General features: G+C 33.3%; 1 protein-coding gene across 1 annotated transcript in view; it reads right to left on the reverse strand.

The window, feature by feature from the left end:
• Window positions 1–2,178: 2,178 nt before the first annotated feature.
• The window catches only part of LOC143228530 (echinoderm microtubule-associated protein-like CG42247), a 98,664-nt gene continuing 79,878 nt past the window's right edge, over window positions 2,179–20,964 (reverse strand). The window contains exons 14-18 of the mRNA XM_076459773.1: window positions 19,074–19,171; window positions 13,435–13,528; window positions 9,666–9,761; window positions 7,254–7,387; window positions 2,179–5,902 (exon numbers count right to left, since the gene is read on the reverse strand). Of these exons, the coding sequence (XP_076315888.1) occupies window positions 5,768–5,902; window positions 7,254–7,387; window positions 9,666–9,761; window positions 13,435–13,528; window positions 19,074–19,171 (557 nt within the window). The 3' untranslated portion in view covers window positions 2,179–5,767. The remainder of the gene's footprint in view (window positions 5,903–7,253; window positions 7,388–9,665; window positions 9,762–13,434; window positions 13,529–19,073; window positions 19,172–20,964) is intronic.

The raw sequence follows: 20,964 nt of genomic DNA on the forward strand, positions 1-20,964 counted from the left end.
AATACAGCTTTACAGTAAATCGCCAGGCTCTGAAGTGTATGATAATATTTGTATCTCCTTTGATTAATATTATCTGAAACTAGATATTTAATAACTTTAGAAAAAGAGAGTGTATGGTACGTTGTGTCACTTTAGCTGGCATCTCAGATGTTAAACTATATTATAGTTACATTGTCATTTAGTAAGGTTTCACTGTTCGCTAGACGTTGCTTGGAAGGGAGATTATATATAATTTTATAAAAGATAGCGCCACGATTCTCAGTCAAATCATTTTTACGTATTTTGTTAGGTTTGTTCTTTTCTTTCTTTAGTGTTACTTCAGTTAACAATTGGCTAAATTATGTAATTTTTCCATTCATTTTTACATTTTATTACAAAGATTGTTTTCATTGTTTACTTACTGTCTCGATTTCAGACTAGCCTAAATCTTCTAAGCCGGACAAACCTTGCAAGATTTTATTGGGTTTACGGCCGAAAATATCTGTAATAGCGAACGTACCGAATGATGGATTATAATCATTATAACGTTTTATTTTATAACATTGCATACCTCTAACTAGACTGTTACATTCAATTACATATTTCAAATAATTGGTTAATTCTTAGTTCTTGTCTATAAAGGTAGATTTTTGTATCAGAAATTACTGATAAGCCATTAGGGTTTAAAGAAATTTGTTTTCATTTGAGCGAGTTTAATTTTGTATAACACAATAGCCATGTCAGCACCAAATGATCATAAATTTAAGTGTATTACGCTGTTTCTTTCAGTTGATAGTTGAAACTTTTATAGTTTATGGATGCATATGAGCATATTCTGGGAAGCTAGGACTTAATTATTTAGACAGACAGATGTATCTCTGTGTATTAACGAGTCAAACTTTCATAGACAGATGTATCCCCGCATTTTAACGAGTCGAACTTTGATAGAAAAATGTATTTCTGTGTCTTAACAAGCCGAATTGTAACAGGCATATGTATTCGTGTGTCTTAACAAGTCGAGCTTTGGTAGGCATATGTGTTCATGCGTCTTAACGAGTCGACCTTTATAGACAAGTGCTTCCCTGTGTTTTATTGAGGGAAACTTTGATAGATAAATGTATTCCTGTGTCTTAACGAGTCGAACTTTGATAGGCAGATGTGTCCCCGTGTCTTAACGATCCGGGCTTTGATAGAAAGATGTACTTCTGTTACTAAAAGATTCTAACTTTGATAGAGGAGTGTCCCTGCCACTTGAATATACTCACTCTGATAGACAGATGTATTTCTCTTACTTGAAAATTATTTCTTTTGTTAGAAGTGTTATTTTTCTTAGTTAAAGATTCTTAATATCAAATTCTCCCTTGATGGGCATTTTACCATGCAGTGTTGCTTTACAGCTTTTAAATTAAAAACTAGTGTATCCATGTCGCTTAATGGGTTCTACGTTGATGTATAGTATATTCCCTCACTTGGACGAAAATTTTCTTCCTGACGTTTAATAAATCCTAATTTGCTTGTTTATCTCTCTTACTTAACGAGTTTCAGTTGGATGAAAATGGTGTCCCTACAGCAAACCCTAATTTGTTGGTGTATCTCCGTCACTTAACGAATCGTAATCTGATAGTCGAAAATTGATAGACGGTGTATCCCTTTCGTGCTTTATTAATGGAGTTGGCACTAATGTTAGTTTAGGTTTTGTGAGCTTCTTGGTTTATTAATGGAGTTGGCACTAATGTTAGTTTAGGTTTTGTGAGCTTCTTGGTTTATTAATGGAGTTGGCACTAATGTTAGTTTAGGTTTTGTGAGCTTCTTGGTTTATAAATGGAGATGACATCAATGTCAATTTAGGTTTCGTGAGCTTCTTGGTTTATAAATGGAGTTGGCACTAATGTTAATTTAGGTTTTGTGAGCTTCTTGGTTTATTAATGGAGATGACATCAATGTCAATTTAGGTTTTGTGAGTTTCTTGGTTTATTAATGGAGTTGGCACTAATGCCAAATTAGGTTTTGTATGAATTTTGAAGCAATATAACTCAAAATATCACTCAGATTCTGGTTATGGCTGATATATCTGATTGCAATACTTAAGTTCCCAGAAAACATTGGGGTTTCCATCTACATAAATACACTTTATTTTCAATGAAACCTATATATGTACACACAACCATCAAAGTATTTATAATACAGAGATACGGTCTGATGGTGAAACAATAAAAAAACATAATATATATGTATATATAATCTTTGTCGAAATATACGTACGTAAAGGTAACATTTTATTCTGTTCTAAAAATATTTCATTTCAACTATTTGATCCTACACAATTTGAATAGATTAAGAATTTAAAACAGTAACTGTTGTAGCTGTTATTAAAGGCTCATCTCATATTTTAAAAGTTACTATTGTAGCTGTTAGTAATGGTTTATGTCATTATTTACAATAGTTAATATTGTAGTTCTCAGTAATGGCTCTTGCCATGATTTAAAAATGTTACTGTCGTATTAGTAGTGGCTTATCTCTTTATTTGAATTTGTTACTATTGTAGCTATTAGTAATAGCTCTTTCCCTAACTTAAAAGTTAATATTAAAATTATTAGTAATAACTATTGTCATATTTAAAATTGTTATTATTGTAGATGTTAAGGTTATGTCTTGTCGTTATTTAAAATGATTACTGTTGTAGCTGTTAGTGTTATATCTTCTTAAATATTTATTGTAAATATAACAAAGTTGAAAAGGTGGGATTACCTGCTGATTATTACATTTAAAAATGTCGACATCTGTTTTTCGAACGTTTCATAATTTTAATTTCACAAGTTTTCTTACGTATTGTTCTTACAGTTAACCTGACGTAAACATGAAATGCTTCTAGACCGTTAAAAGCTAGATGAAGTTTCTTGATAACATTTGTTATTGTTTGTATAGGGTCAGATTTTGACAATTTATCCATGTGTCAAAAGAATTACAATTGTTACAGATACTCAACAAAACAAAACAGAAGAGTTATATTATTGGTTAATTCAACTAAGATAGTATAGTGTAACAACTGCTATTCGTTAATTAATCTGAGAACATCGCGGTTTTTGTTCAATGATTGATTGATTTAAAATATGATAACAAACATTATTTCATTATTTAATTCAATGGAAATACCATAGAACATGTTGTTGCATTAGTTAATTTTTAAGCAATGCTAAAAGGCTACAATACAATATGGGAAAGAAATTGATAATTGGAAAATGGATTCACTTCTATCTACAATGTGAACCATTGATTTCCACAATCAATTGCATATTCTATAGAGAATTGTATACTGTTCCAATTAGCAATGTGTGTTTTTCAGTTATAATAAGAGTATCTTACCTTCTTGCTGTACATGATTTCACAATGTATTTTATAATTTCTGTTATTAAGTCCTAAGGAAACTGTTCTACAAGTTATAATTTTCTATCGTCTCAGTTTTTTCATTTGTGGACGTCATCGATCAAGATTTGTCTGTGTGGGAAACGCTAGTGCCCAATACGTAGGAGAAATAAAACATCATTTGCTTTAAAGTCTAACCTATAAAGTAATTATTATAATTTTGTGAAATCTTATGAAGATGTATTTATGATTTACAAGTACCACCTTATCAAAGTTTCTACTCCATTAAATCGGCTCTCCAGTTACTATTACTTCGTGAAGTTATTAAAAATTACTTCATTTAATCCTTAAATGAGAAATTAATATGAATGTATTAAAATAATTAAATTATTCTCTTGCACAAAATCACCGTCGGGTGGCGTTTTAATTTTTTTTCTGTTTGAAATTTGTAGCTGTAAATATAAAAGATTAGTTTTGTCTGTTGTTGAACACAAAACTAGACAATGGGCTGTATTTACTCTGTCCACCAGAGGTATCAAAACCCGAGTTTGAGCGCTATAAGCCCTCAAATTATCCTTATGAGCAACGGGGGGCTTAAATCTTAGTCAGAAATGAAAATCTTTAACTTTTTTTTATTTTTGTAAAGAGGTGAAGCGCCCTCCTCTTATTTTATACGAGTTACATTTATTTAGCATAAGAGTTCGATTAAGGAAAACGATATTCTCCAGTGTTGCTAACAAGCATACTCATCGATTTTTCGAGGGTACAATGATGTGTTCTAACATTTACTTTAATATTACTAACTTAGGGCTATGCGGTTATTCGCCACACAGCGGAAAATTTTAATGGCCGTTATAAAGTAGTATATTTTCTCATTTGAGGGTAGTTAATTTGAAACAGGATCCACTTAATCCATAGTTTTGGGGAAAGCGGGTTTCTTTTTTTTTTGACAGAAAATGGTAGAATAACACTCAGTAAGACATAAAAGAAGTGATAAGAATAAATATTGGAAGGATAAAATACAAGAGTGGGAAGCCACTCATTTGATGTATCCAAGTTTCAATCTCATTTTTTGAACCTCGCTAGAATTTAAAGTGCCGTGTTTAGTGACTCAGACAAAAATAGGCTTAACATAACATACTACATTTTTCTCGGGATTGAAAACAAGCGAAATTATCGTTTAGTCTAAATCTTTATGACGTCTTTCCGTTTTCGTGACATCATTTCAAACTCTCACGTTCATAAAAGTACATTATGTATTCTATAATCTGTACTATTGCTGTGCTTAGCTTCGGGGTTTTAAAACAATGCCGTATACATTGTCATTTCATTTAAAATGAAAGAGAAACGCATTGTTAGACTTTCATATATATTTTTGAAAGAGCGTGAAAACAAATTGTTATATCGTAAGTTATTTAAAAACGATGCCGTTTACATTGTAATATTAACATGTATTGTTTTAAAACAACGCGGTATACATTGTTTATTATCTTAAATCGTTTGAAACCCTGACGTTGTTATATAAGTGTATATCATGTTGTTTTAAAACGACGCAGTTTAGATTGCTATATCATCTTACATCATTTCCAAGTCCATAGTCACAATACTTTTCTATTTCTAGCAGACCTCGAATAATTCAACAATATTACTTTTTTCTAACAGATAGTTCTACGAGCACTTTAAAATAGTTTTAGTAAAATATCGTGTTATTTATACAAATTAAATAACGTGATTTATGTGACGAACATATTTCAAGTGATTCTGTAACATATGGAAACGTAATTTTAATTACCTGAATCAGGTTATAAGCAGTTTTGTAACATACGGAAATATAACATTAACTGAGCCGGATTTATAAATTTTGTTCTTAATTTTAAAAATTTTCGTTCCGTATGCCTTGTTTTTTACACTGTTTATACACCCAAAATTAACGTTAAGCCGAGTGCAAAGTATGCTTAACTCAATTTAAGTTTGTGTAGCTCGCATTAGCACATCGTCATTTTCGTTTGCACATAATAATGATGCTTTACATCCACCAGAATAAGTCATAATAAAATTGTATCACTTATGATGTGTAAATTGCAAATTACGTTTTTTAATATTATTTTAATTTGCGATATTTTTTCGTAATTTGTAAAGTAATTGTGAAATCCTTTTGATAAATAATACATATAATCGTAACATGTAAATAATTCTGTATGAAATTGGGTATTGTAAATTAATTCAGTTTGATAGTCAACATCAGTTATGCTGGTGAAGATAGATTTCTATACATCACTGAAAAATATCTTCATAAAATAATGCCAACAGATGTCTCTGTGAAAGAAAAATATTGGTGAGTACTCTTATTAAAACCTGATGTTGGTTGTAGTCTTGTATTTTTCAAAAAATGGTTAGTGCTAATGGACGATATTTCTGGTAAGCTTTAAACAACCGGAATTAATCTCCATACTAGCATAGCCCCGTCAGTACCCCCTGCTGAAACCAAGTGCTTGTCTCCTGGTAAGAACCTAACAACTGCTGTACCAGCACTTCCGTGCTTATACTCTCGGAAATATGCCTGTGATAAAATAAGAAAATATATTATTATAACAGAAGAGAAATACAAGTTCATACCGTGTCACTACAATAGTAGTAGAGAAATACAAGTACATATCCTGTCACTACAATAGTGGTAAAAAAATACAAGTACATACCCTGTCACTACAATATTAGAAGAGAAATACAAGTACATATCCAGTTACAACGATAGTAGTAGAGAAAGACAAGTTCATACCTTGTCACTACAATAGTAGTAGAGAAATACAAGTTCATACCCTGCCACTACCACAGTAGTAGAGAAATACAAGTACATATCCTGTCAGTACGATAGTGGTCGAGAAATACAAGTTCATACCCTGTCACTACGATAGTAGTAGAGAAATACAAGTACATACATACCCTGTCACTATGATAGTAGTACAGAAATACTACTACTTAACCCATTTTACTAGGAAAAATACAGAAACCCAAGTTTTACTAGGAGAAAAATACAGGAACACAAATTTTACCCCGATAAAAATAGAATAACATACGTTTTACTTGAACAAAATAGAGGAGCACAGGTTTCACTAGGACACAGAAATACAGGAACATATGTTTTTATTAGAAAAGAAATTTTGTTTGTAAGAAATTAAACTCAAAATTATACAGTGGGCTATCTGTGCTCTACCCACTAACGGTGCGAGTCCGCAGAAATACCGCTATACCATTGAGGGGGGGGGGCACAACAGAAATATAGGAACACAAGTTTTACTGGGACAAAAAAACAGGAACTCATGTACTTATGTTTACTAGGACAAAAATACAGGAACATACGTTTCACTAGGACAAGAATTCAAGAACACAAGTTATAGTGAGATAAACGTTTTTACTAGAACAAAAGTATCGGAACATAAGTTTTACTTGGACAAAAATACCGAAGCAAAATTTGATTAGGACAAATACACAGGTACTCATGTTTATTAGGACAGAAATAGAAGAAAACAGGTTTCACTATAACAGAAATACAGGAAGAGAAGTTTTTCTGGGACGAAAGTACACGAATAGAAGGTTTCCTGATACAAAACACAGGAATAGAAGTGTCACTACTACAGAAATTCAATAACACGAGTTCAACTAGGACAAGAACACAGGAACACACGATTTGCTAGAACAGAAACAGAGGAACGCAATTTGTTATCAGAAAAAATATACATTAGCACAAGTTTGTACTTGGACAGAAATAGAGAAACTTAAGTTCTTACTAGGATAGAGATTCAGGTGTATCGAAAAACAGTTTGCCACTAGGATGGAAGTTCAAAAATTAAAAATATCAATAATGTACTGAGAAGTACCGAGATATACTTTTTTTAAGCGATAGAAGTTCTCACCAGAGTACTGGGACAAGGGTACCTAAATAAGCGTACGTAGCCTTCGTGGTCTCCTGCTGCTAGCAACTGTTTCGAATATGATCGGTGTGACGTCAAATTGACCACTTCTCTCAAGTCCTGATTTTCCCATATTCCTAAAATAATTTGAATTATATCTTAAAAGTAATACCTTCACCTTAAAGCATGAACAAACATCGAATAAAGCTAGTAGAAGTTACGTAAATCTAGTATGAACCCTAACGTATCGAGAGACATTGAAAATAGCTATTTGAATTTACGTAAATCTAGTATCGATCTTAAAATATTGACTAACATTGAAGAAACTATTTGAATTTATGTAAGCCTAGCACAAAAATACAGAAATACACGTTTTACAAGTACAAAAGTAAAGGAACACAAGTTTTACTAGGACAAAATACAGGAACACAAGTTTTTACTAGAACAAACTTACAGGAACACAAGTTTTTACTAGAACAAACTTACAGGAACACAAGTTTTACTAGTACAGAAATATCGAAACAAAAGTTTTATTAGGTCATAAGATATTAGTATTAGGCCTATTGCATTTTTTAATTTTTAATCTAGTTTTTAAATAGCTAGAAGACTGTATAACAATTATATTCCAACCATAAGTGACGTCGGCAATGGATATGACAAATATTATATCGTTGGAATATTACTATTATACACTTTAGAAATTCTTGAAAGTCCCTGGAGGGCCAGATTAAGAATTTAGTGTTTAGAAATATAATAGGCCTAATGATTAGAAAAACAAAATCGACTTCTTCTCTCCAGATAACTATAAAAGAACTTTTTTATTTTAAACAACGTTTCCCCTTTGCGACTTTATGTAATTTCCTCAAGTATACATAACACATTTTGAAAGACAACAAAATAATAGGCATGTTACTAATAGCTTGTTACAAATATAATTGATTTCTTGTTTACTGAAGTAAGATAATGGGGAAAGAGCTTGTTTTACTTGTTGAGCTGCTCGAGGAATGTCTGTGCCAGCCTCCCTAACTTTGAATTCATAAAATTGGAGAAAAGCAGCTAGTCAAACCATACAACGCCAAATGTTGGGCTACTATTTTATCAACGAGTAAATATAATTCATAATTATATTATGACGTCTCGCGACTGAGAAGTCGAGCATGTTTGGCGACAGGTTTCGATCCCATGAGTGGCAGTTTGCTAGTTGAACGCCCTATCCACCAATGCTTTCATAAATCGCACTTCAATAAAACGTAAAGTACGTTTTTTGAAAGTAGATAAATCCGTTAGGTTAACTTCAGGTGTTAGTGACTGAGAAATTTGCATTCTATATAGGCTTAACATGTGAAAAGGAAATTAAAATATAAGCGCTTTATGGCTCTGGATTCCCTGGTATTGTCTAATTATGTTATTTTACCAGTTTGTATATGTTTCTGGCCACTGTATAACGTGTGACTGTACATTGTGATCACACATATGTATCGTTTAGTTCGAGTTAACACGAGTCATCTGAGTGGTTCAAGTGTAGCACTTTTATCTGCTTTTTGTTTATGAATGTGGCTCATGTCTGCGTCAGAATATCGTTTGTCAATGGCAGACGAATTATTAACACCTTGCATATCTTGTACAGCATCCTTTTAACATTCAACATCTCCTGTTACTGGCGAAGATAGGGCCAGAAAATACGTGCATTAACTGGGCACTACCACCTCCCTCCCTATGAGTTAGTCCTAATGATCAAATTGGTGAAAGAAAGAAATTGTAACAAACTAAACGAAAAGAAAATTCTCGAGTAGCTTTACATGCAGATTAAAATAACCGAAAAAATTATAATTTTATCATTTATAAAACTGATATCTGAGGGTCGCAGGCTCGAATTCCTGTCGCACCAAACGCGCTCGTTTTTTTCAGCCGTAGAGGCGTTATTAAGTTATAATCAATCCTACTATTCATTGGTAAAAGAGTAGTTCACGAGTTGACAGTGGGTGGTGATGACTAGCTTTCTTTCTTCTAGACTTACACTGCTAAATTAGAGACGGCTAGCACAATTAGCCCTCGTGTTGCTTTTCGCAAATTTCAAAAACAAACACACAAACAGTATGAGTCCTACAGAGCCACCTTCTTTTATATGAACTTTCATAGTCAGTGTTTTCCCACGAGTCTTACTCGTTCACCCTTTTCTTTACGATTCCTACATACGAATTTTCTTTCCTATGAGTCCTACGTAGTCACTTTATTATCTTGAGTTCTATATGCTTTTCGTTTAAGTTCTTCAATATCACATAACCCACTCTTATTTCTTTACCTTATAGTACATCGGTTGTCTTGCACTGTTTACAATTATTAATTAAATAATATTTATTTTTTTCTATAATACAATAAGATCTGTATTTTACTCTATGTAATATGCTTACTTACCGAGAAGATTGTGACCTAGAGTCGACGTCAAGTCATACCACTCAAAATCTATAGTTCCTGTTGGATTTCCTTTTCTTTCAAGACTTGGTACGTCCCCTAAAACCGATAAAGAAAACAAAACATATGTCTTATCGTGAATATCTTCCTTTAACTTAGAGATTTTCTCTTTTCTCTAAGAGTTATTTCAATACTCTAGCAAGCAATAAAAGGATTTATTCGTTGCTGCTCACGATGAGTTAACGTTTGCACAGTTACATTCAGTAACTAAACACATACCATTATATGTGATATATGTAACTATTCTCTTTTGATATAGGAAGTTTATTTGCTCAAATTATATTAAATTACGTTTCGGAGTTTTGTTGTGAAAAAGAGAAAAATATAATGGAATCAAATAAACCACCGTGACCTATTTAATTGGATCTGTAAAGGTCAGAGCTCTGAGGTCAGAAAACCTTAAATCGTTTTATGAAAATACATACACGCAAACACGTTCATAGATACACACAAATCGAAAAGAAAGTTGTTATTTTTAACGTAATTGTTTTACAATTAGTGGTTCAAAAGATGTCAGAAGCTAGGAAAGGGTCAAACGAGCACTTGTACAAATGTAAACAAAATATAGCTTTTGCCTTCATAATGGGAGGTGAGTTTTTCTAAAAATAGCATTATAATATTGTTAATATTTTATAAGTACTTTAATAATTAAGCACAATGAATGTCTCCTAGGGACATTCCTATTAAAACTCTCGATTTCATCTGATGGTTTTTCAAAGACCGTGGCGCTATCTGTAGGTAAATTAGACAGTGGAATTCTCCAATAGCAACCATTAAATTAATGAAATGTGTGAGCAACTTCTTAAATATTAATAACAAGAATATATATGATATATAAATCTAAGAACTTAATTCTAGAGATTAACTTATGTTGTAAACACATAAGTTTACGTTTGTACAAATGTTTGTGCTGTCACAATTGTTTAGCGCTTTTCTTAGTCGTTTCTTTATCGTAGAATAAGTTTTACTTTTCTTTCGCCTATATTTATTTTTCACCAGTTCTAGACATATTTTTATAAATGTTTTAAAGCTAAATCACTATAATTTCAGCCTCATCCACGTGTAATCATTTCAACTTTGGAGTTCATGTTCCAGGAATCCAGATGATTCGCAATGTTAACTGTAAGAAAATTACCACTCTATTCCATTCATACTGAAAATTTGGGATAATATTATAAAATCGGATGATATTAACAAACCCAGAGCAAAACTATCAAACTTAGAAGTAAATTTCAGTTTGAGGTAAAATAAAGGATTTGACGGTTAATTATAATACTTACATTTAGCATGATGGTCAAAATTTTAAATGTTCTGAAACAAATGGGAAAGAATGAGGAAAAGTGGGAAAAAAGTAGTATTAATGTGAAAATTAAAATATCAATACGTTCTTGTAAGTTTTATTTGCCTTTTCTAATCAAGTTACTAGCTTGATAAATTCTATAAGTGAAGATAAGCTGAGATAAAACAAACATATTTTAAAAAGATGAGAGCTGAGATTAAAGTTTGGGGGGGAGGTTTGTTTCTAAAGCACTGGTGAAATATGGACGAAGCCGACCTCACTGAACCTTATCTTTGATGAGGAGGATCTGTCAAGGCACGTTCACGCTATTATTGGTCACGTTGTAAGTGAAGATAAAGACAATGGCGTGACTTCCATAAATTAAGTTGTAACCCTAAAAAAATGCATCTCTTCTCAATAAACAACATCACTATGTAGTGATCGTCACGATAATAGACAATAACATATTTAAATGTTAAGGTTTTACAGAAGCCACCTTCTTTCGTGTAAGGCTTAAGTACATAGTAGTAGTTATAGAGCAGCCTATAAACTCTTTAGAAATGTAAGTTTCGATATTTTTTATATGTGCCTGTGTTTAATATGAAAACCTCATGGCACTATCTACCGTGTTCACCGAGTGAAATCGAATCCCTAGTTTTAGCGTTATAAATCCGTAGACTTACCGCTGTCCAAACGGGGGACTCGACGAGTTCTCAAGCAGATGTATAAATACTTGTTTTTAAATGTATATTTCCGGCTACTTTTGCTCTTTGGTTATAAGTGAAATTGTCCATAGTGAGTCAACGTTTCGACTCCCAGTTTTCTTCGTGTATTATATTTGAAATTGTTCATGGGTAGGACAAAATTGGCCCGGCATGGCCAAGCGTGTTAAGGCGTGCGACTCGTAATCTGAGGGTCGCAGGTTCGCAACCCCTTCGCCTCAAACATGCTCGCCCTTTCAGCCGTGGGGGCGTTATAATGTGACGGTCAATCCCACTATTCGTTGGTAAAAGAGTAGCCCAAGAGTTGGCGGTGGGTGGTGATGAATAGCTGCCTTCCCTCTAGTCTTACACTGCTAAATTAGGGATGGCTAGCACATATAGCTCTCGAGTAGCTTCGTGCGAAATTCAAAAAACAAACAAACAAAACATGAAATTTAATTTCTGTTTTATTGGTGAAGAAGAGGTGTTTGTTTTTTATTGATATCGATGGTTTCAAAATACATTTACCTGCGTGAAATTCTACAGAGTGCATGGTCAAATTATGAATATTTGAATTACTGAGATTTTTACACCATTCGAGGTGTAAGACACCTTTATGTGATTCATCTACAAAATATTGCGTGATGAATTAATATACTTTAAAGAAAAAAGTAACTTTCCATAATCAGAAGTTTTCCATCTTCAGGTTTGATTGTAGTTTTTATATACCCCAAATCAGTACCACTTTCGCACGACCTCAGTCACTCCAGAAATGAAATATACGTCACAAACGGCTACTTGTATCATTGATTTTGTTTGTAATTAAGCACAAAGCTACAAAATGGGCTTTGTGTGTTCTGCCGCCCACGGGTATCAAAACCTGGAATCTAGCATTGTAAGGCCACAGACATGCCGCTGCGCCATTAGGGAGCTACCAGTATCAACCCCTTTTATTCAGTTTCAGAGACAAAAAATGTTAAAAGTTCGAAAATAAGACAAAATGAGGTATATTATCTTTAGATCATACGCTATAGCAAACTATTATAAAATATTATTAAGTATTGTATTGTTTAATCTGCTTGTTTTAAGACAAGGCTAGATTAGAATGTCTGCTGCTCTACCGCGGATAATCAAACCCCAGGTTTTAGCGTTGAAAGTCCGTAAACGTACCACTAAAAGGGGGAACTTTTATTGTCACAAAAAATATAATTAAAGATGTTGTTAAAATTATGTTTTCAAGTTTTAATTAATGGAATCAAAAAGCTACACAAAGGGCTATTTGTGCTCTGCTCACCACGAGTAACTAAATCCGGTTTTCAGAAATACACGTCTGTAGATGTACAACTGGGGGGAGGGAGTCAGAAAGTGATTCCTGATTTGTTTATTCCAAGAGAGATGCTCACCTGCTAGTGTAGCGGTAAGTCTACTGATTTACAACACTAAAATCAGGGGTTCGATTCCTCTCGGTGGGCTCAGCAGATAGGCTGATGTGGCTTTGCTATAAGAATACACACACCCAAGAGAGATATGACGAAACAATAATCCAAATTTGTCTCAACGAAATCTTCTAGAAGGGATCAAAAGGTACAGTGGATGCTTCAGAAAATGGTTAGAAAAACTTTAGTTAGGTAATGTCAACATTTGGTTTTCAAAAATATAGAACAGAAAAAACTATTGAAATGTCTTAATGTTTTCGAACAATATGCCAGGTCCAGTTTCACTCCCTACTTACATAGAACCAGTTCTTGGAATTCATTGTCACTTGTGACCGTCTGGATCAATGTTCCGTCAGAAGACCAGTCGATGCTAAGGATAGGATGATTACCCTGGTGATCCAGGTGCCAACGAAACAAAGAAAAAAATAAAAACATTTATTCAAATTGTTTATTTAAACCACCAATAAACAAATGAATAGAAACAATATACCAAAGTTTTTCTTTTTAACGTAAATTCTTACTTAATAGAGAGATAACACAATCTAACAAAATCAAACATTTTCTTCTTTTATACAAGTTACTGTGATTGGTACAAAAATACATATAAGTAAAAATAGTACTCTACCGATAATAATTCTTTAAACAAGTTCTAATTCAGTGAAGTATTCAAATATACATGTTTTGATACAAGTACAAATATTGCTTTGCTAATAAGGATTCTTTAAACAAATCCAAATCCACTAATCTATTCAAGTATATTTTGACAAGCAATAAGATATCCTAGGTGTACGAGACGGGTAATAAAGAGGATAAAATATGTTACTGTTAAGTTGAAGCTACCTTGTATATGTCAAACATACAGTTGCGGCAGAAAGTGTTCGTACCTCTGCGCCGTGAGAAGTTTTCTTCTTATAACTTAAAAAGTATCACGATTGGTTATTGAAAGTATAGTATATTATAAATATTATACATATACGGCACATTAAGTTGTGTAGCTACATCGGAAAGAGACACACGAGACTTGTATTTTACAATAATTCGGTTTTTTAAATCACTGGACAGTTGTTTCTTGTTCGCCATGATGACCAAGCAGATAATGACGGAGACTGCGCTAAATTGCCGGGAGTACATTTTTTACTGGCTAAATTCCAATAATTATGAACTCAGTGTCTAGTTCTGGAATTGTATAATGAAGTTTATTCGCCAAACTAAAAATTTTACGGGAATATCAGTTTCTTCACACGTTCTGAACTGTACGAACACTTTCTGCTCATCCTATTTTTGGTTATTTGCTTATAAACAGTTTATTTGTCTTTTAATTTACATAAAAATTATGTAGATATGTGCTAGTATAATATTTATAAAATACTACACTTCTATTTGCCTAATCGTGATACTTTTTAAGTTATGAGCAAAAAAACACTTAGGAGTACCAACGCTTTCTGTCGTAACTGTATATATATGTATTGTAAGTGGTACTGAACTGATTCCATCATATTTTAGTTTGTAAATTAAAACATCACTCGGTATTAATGTAAGTGATATTGAACTGATTCCATGATCTTTTAGTTTGTGATCTAAAACACCACTTGTTAGTATTCAAGGTGGTATTAAACTGACTCCATAATCTCTTAGTTTGTGACTTAAAATATCACTTGTTAATAATGTAAGTGGTATTGAACTAATTCCATGATCTTTTAGTTTGTGACCTAACACACCACTTGTTAGTATTCAAGGTGATATTGAACTCACTCCATAATCTCTTAGTTTGTGACTTAAAATATCACTTGTTAGTAATGTAAGTGGTACTGGACTGATTCCATCATATTTTAGTTTGTAAATTAAAACATCACTCGGTAGTAATCCAAGTGGTATTGAACTGATTCCATGATCTTTTAGTTTGTGACTTGAAACGTCACTTGGTATTGAACTGAATCCATGATTTTTAAAATAGTTTCAGATTCATCATGTAGTCATGAAGGGTGAAATTTCATGTTGTGTTCGTTTCGTTTGTAGTTCTGGAGTTGTGTCACCAAAACTATTTTGTTTGCATTTTGAAATCTGATGATCATTGCTAAAAAAAACAACCAGAATCAATTTTTTGAGTAATTATATCTCGTGGATTAAACACGCTGAGTAATTTAACCTTTCCCATTGAGTAGAATAAATTATTTTTCTGCACGTCTGTAGACTTGACCAATAGCTTTTAGCAAAGATTTCATTTATTTTGTGTTTGTTTAGAATTAAGCATAAACCTACACGGTGTGGTATCTGTGCTCTGCCCACCACGGGTATCGAAATCAGATTTTTAACAGTTTTAGTCCTCAGACATAACGCTGTGGCACGGGGGGGGGACAATTTCATTTGTATGTTCATTACTGTTTTAAGAATGACCGGAACCAATGGAAATACTTTAAACACCGCAAAATTTAACCATTTATTTGAAACATATATAATTAATCAATTATTTTACATAAATTAAAGAAATTAAAGTTTTAATCAATCATATCATATACCTATACTAGCTTTATTGATTAATTTCTTTTAAATTTATAGATAAATAAATAGATATTCTACTTAAATTTGATCCTATATGATGCATCATGGCTAGAAAGCCACTTTTACTTAAGATTAGATTATTATTTTACAAAACTTCAGATCTAACCTTATATCACCATATTCTACTAGTGCGTATTTCTGGATTTGGTTCTGATCTTCAGAGGACAATTCTCAACTTATCTCGATTAGCAGGAGCGTGCATTTCTGGATCTGGTGCGTTAAATTTTGAGGCTTTAGTGCTTTGATGAATAACTTTTTTTTTTTTTGGTCACATAGAGTTTCTATCTCATATAGGAGAGTTGGATTGGTATAGGACGAAAATATGTTTTATATGGGATAGAGAATGAAATACAGGATTGGTTTGGAACAATGGTAAGCTCACGGTCTTACAAAGCCAAAATCCTGGGTTCGATTCCTCGGGGCGGACACGACAGATAGCCCATTGTGGCTTTGCTTAAACAAAGAGCAGTACCAGCCATGTTAAGACAGGGTTTTGTTCTTGGTAGCTCAGCACTGAGATTAAATAGGCAAAAATTAGTCTTTTTAGAGAAGTGTAATTAAATTTAAGAGTTTCTGAATAAAACGTTGAGTCAGTTTGTTGCAAGTCCGTTTGTCGTGAATATATATAATACATAGAGCGTGGTGGAAGTCCTGACCAATCAGGGCGTTGGAAGCATCTGCAGGTGTTAGGGCTAAATCAACTTGACATAGAAAGGCTTTACAAAGTCCTGGAGAAGACGTTGGAGGACGATATCTTACGGTAAAGTCGACGAAGGCTGTTAGAACTGCAGGAGACGCTCGTGGTCATGAAATTGCCACTTTTAAGTAGTCGTCAGGTGAAACTTGTTTGTAGCTGAAGTTACAAACTTCATTCTCTGAGATGCTATTTAGAAATTCTAAAGACGAAAGGAAGAAAATTGTCCAAAGCACAAACGAAAAGAAGCTCAGACTCGTTTGTATGAGTCCTTAGTGAGAGACATCAAATATCTGTCTAGATTCGGACATACGATATTTTCGAAAAGGATACGCTATTTCCGATTCGCTGTCACTATATATACATATATATATTCTTGAATATAAGCGTTGTGATTGGCTTGTTTTAAATTATACAGACATTCAACGTTTGCATATATTGGCTTTCTTATTGATAACGGAGGATATAATAGTATGGGACTAAAATATTTTGATAATTATTGATCTATTGTGGTTCGAATTTCGCGCAAAGCTCCACAAGGATAATCGAATAGTAGGATTGACCGTCAATTTATAATGCCCTCATGGCTGAAAAGGCGAACATGCGTGGTGCGAAACAAGCACTACAACCATCTGGCCATGATTGGATGTGCGGTTATAGTTGGTGAATATCAAATACCCTAGAAACATCATATAGGATTAGATTCCCACCAATTGTCTCTAAACAAAAGCAATAATGATTAGATAAAACTAAATATGTTTTAGTGTCTTCATCTTGTCCACTATCAATGCAAAATAAGATTATTAACATTAATAGTGTAGTGCTGTGGAAATAGAAGGAAATGAAAACATTTACCTCAGAAATTCCTTTTTCATAATGTATCGTATTTTCAGTTACTTACACACTTGGTCTGAATTTGTTCGTTTCTATGATATGCCACGATCAAAGCTCATATTCCAATTTTTTATTTTAGGTTTATTTACAACTGAAAATGCAGTGGCAGTGTACTAATCTTCTGGTTAAGAGCTGGTTTTCTTAGCTCAATGGCAAGAGAGACGCTCGATTCGCAATCTGCAGGTTGCAGGTTCGAATCTCCCAACCCACAAAACATGCTCGCCCTTTCAGCCGTGGGAGTGTTATAATGTTACAATCAATCCCACTATTCGTTGGTAAAAGAGTTAGCCCTCTTGTATCTTTGCTCAAAATTCGAAAACCAAAGATTAAATGGTAAGAAATTTTAGCATTTTAAGTTGGAAATCTTCCAGAAAATGGAGGATGAGATATAACATCACATTCTTTAGACAGCAGTTATTAAAACTACTGGTGTTCTTCTAATCTACCGTAGAGTCCTCTAGCGGTCGATGCAGTAAACCCTTATTTTCACCTAGGACACGTGGTCTCATTTAAGACTAGCGAGATATTCTTTAAAGATTAAAAGCTCTTTCCATGTAAGTTGTGTTTTAAGGTCACGTTTTAACTGATCTTGTGAATATGTGTATATAGCTATTTGAAAATATTTTATTTTCATTCTAAACTATATGCAAAATAGTACCTCGATGTAACTGGAGTAACAGTTATCTTCAGAAAACCTCACCCAACAATAGAAAAGTATGGTATAATCTATACAAGAACGACGGAAAATCAGTTTCTTTTAAGCGTTTATTTAATGGTATTAACTTTTGCCTAAAAGAATGTTTTGATATAATAAAGTTTGTATTTTTTGTTAAGCACAAAGCTACACATTTGGTCATCTGTGCTGTGCCCACTACAGGTATCGAAACCTGGTTTTTAACTTCATAATTCTTCAGACCTGCTTCTGAGCCACTGAAAAGTTGATTAACTGATACATCAAAAGTAATGCGTAACAAGGTTAACAGTTGAAACTTGGAAATGTTTAACCTGAACTGTACGGGTTTCTAATCTGATCAGGTTAAACCTGAATCGTACGAATCACTAGCTTAGAGGTCGAAAATTCGAGATGTGATGGCTACTGGAGACGTTTCATATTCTCAACTGCTGAATCGTTATAAAAGTGACAGTTAATGCCGGTACTCGGTTCAAAGAGCCGGATAAAGCTCTTATAGCGGTGGGCTTCGTTTGCTGATTGTCTTCCCTCTCTCTATAATTTAAATTTTGAACTATTATACCTAAAAACGTAAGGGTCTCAAAATTGATCGTTCTGTTTTGAAATACCCAGTTGCAATTTTGTTTGCGTTTTAGAAACAAGAGACGCGATTAGTAAACTTTTTATGATCAGATAATTTTCCTTCTTTCTTTTCCAACTCTCTTCAAGCCTCTCTCAACCGATGGTTAAATTTCATGAGGAAATGGATAATTTTATCCTTAATGATTTAGTTAAGTACCGCCTTTACTTGTTTCGTTTTCGAGTTTATTTCTGAGCTCTAACTTCTAAGTGGAGTAGACTGCTTTCAATAACATATATTTGAAATAGGAAATGAAACTTTTTTTTTCCACATCGGTTTAGTTTTATATCCTATGTCTGAGGACAAGTTATGTCCCTACAGAGTATCTCTTCATTACTGTGTAATACGTACCTGACTAAATAACATTAATGGAACTTTTAGGCTTAACCGGAAAGTATGCATTTTTTTTACTTTGATAGATGTGAAAGAAAAGTTCTAGAAACACTCCTCAGAGATATCTTTAGGTGATTTCTCTTACCTTCATCATTCCAACATTTTGTAACACTTTTCCTTGGTCGCGTGACTGGTAAATATGTACATTTCCGTCCTGATCTCCGGCAGCTAAAACGTCGCCTTCTGAAATAAGATCCAGCACAACTTACATTAGATTAGCATACTAAAGTGCACAATTTATATACATTACTTTTCAAGACAACTTTTTCGTAAGTCATTTGGTACAATTTTAGAAAACGACATTAACCTCGATAGGGGGCCCTACGGACTTCTTAGTTTGTTGTTGTTAGATACACGAAGGCTATCTGCGCTAGCCGTCCCTAATTAAAAAGTGACAGCTAGTCATCACCATTCACTGCCAACTCTTGAGCTACTCTTTTATCAACGAATAGTGGGATTGACTGTCACATTATAACGCTCCCACGGCTGAAAATTTGAGCATGTTTGATGTGACAGGGATTCGAACCCGCAGCCCTCGTTTTACGAGTTGAGTGCCTTAACCACCTGGCCATGCCGGGTCCCAGTTTGTTGTTAAGCGTGCACACTTGTGATGGTTTTATTGTCTTGAAATGTTTACATGTTCTCCAGTCATTGCTGTACACTGAATTCGAAAATGATTTCTATTCTTCTCCATGATGTACAGAATCTTCACAAAACGTCATATGTACTTTTACACAAGTGAATCATTTTCATTGAAACTGGGTCACATTTTATTGTATTTAGAATATTGACAACTACTGGCTATAGATTTCTCTAGACCAATCGCGACGTGAGAGACTTTATCGATCCTTCTAGAACCCAAACTTAACATTAAAAATGTTCACTGTGGAAAACGAAATAATAATTTGATCTCAGTAAGAGTTTGTTTTCTTTACAATTTGTAAAAAAAAAGTACATCACACAAAAAATATATTTTTGAAACTTGCGAAGCTAATTTAGGGAAAATCTTTTATTAAAACAAAAACATCTTTTATGAAGTTAAAATTCACAGGACTTTGTTATTATTTCTTAGTTCTTTATATCGATTATATGAACAAAAATAATCGAAACAAGAGGTAGTTTGAGATTTTTAAACTGAACGAGGCTTAACGTGTTAGTTTATTGATTTAATTACAGAATAGCGTCAGATACCAACGTATAATAACTATTATGTCGGATATCTGCATATACTGACCACTGTAAATATTGTATGTCTCGCAAATTGAGATTGTTTGGTATTGGCCAGTTGGGTGACACTCACTGTTTATCGTCGGATATTCGACTTTTAGCAAAATATTCGTTTTTGTAAATGTGTGTGTGGTACATGCTAGCCACAGAGAAAGTTAAAAAGAACATTCATATGCTCTTAGTGTCATTAATATATGCTTTACTACAGAGAGAGTTAAAATGAAAAATAGTATGCTTTAGTTTTATGTTACCTGCTAAGTAGAAGGTAACAAGAAAGTTAAAACGAACATTAGTACCTTCGAAAAGTTTTGTTCTAACATCTAAAGTAAAGTAAGGATGAAATTGGAATGTACATAAATATTTAATATACGGGTACGTACATAATAAATTAAATTGTACACTGTCATACCTTCAAAATATTTCTGTTACTTGTTAAGTACATGTGATATTAAACTGTGCACCAAAATATGTGAATGTTAATCTCATTAATTCCTAACAATTTAGTGTAAAACATCCTGGTAGTGAAATAAAATTTGGCATCATCATTATTCCCGCCTATTCTACCGACATTTCACAAATGAATGTTGAGCTTTGTCTGCGTGCATAGCTTTTCAAACGATGCGCGGAAAGCGGCTGTCGTAAACGGGAGACAGCCACCACGGTTCACTATATTATATAAGATTTCAGCAGACCTGTTATATTTAATTACCAGTTGAAATCTGGAAAAACAGCCCTGGAAATTATGTATT

This window comes from Tachypleus tridentatus, chromosome 10 (assembly GCF_004210375.1).
Source record: "Tachypleus tridentatus isolate NWPU-2018 chromosome 10, ASM421037v1, whole genome shotgun sequence".
Lineage (NCBI taxonomy): Eukaryota > Metazoa > Arthropoda > Merostomata > Xiphosura > Limulidae > Tachypleus > Tachypleus tridentatus.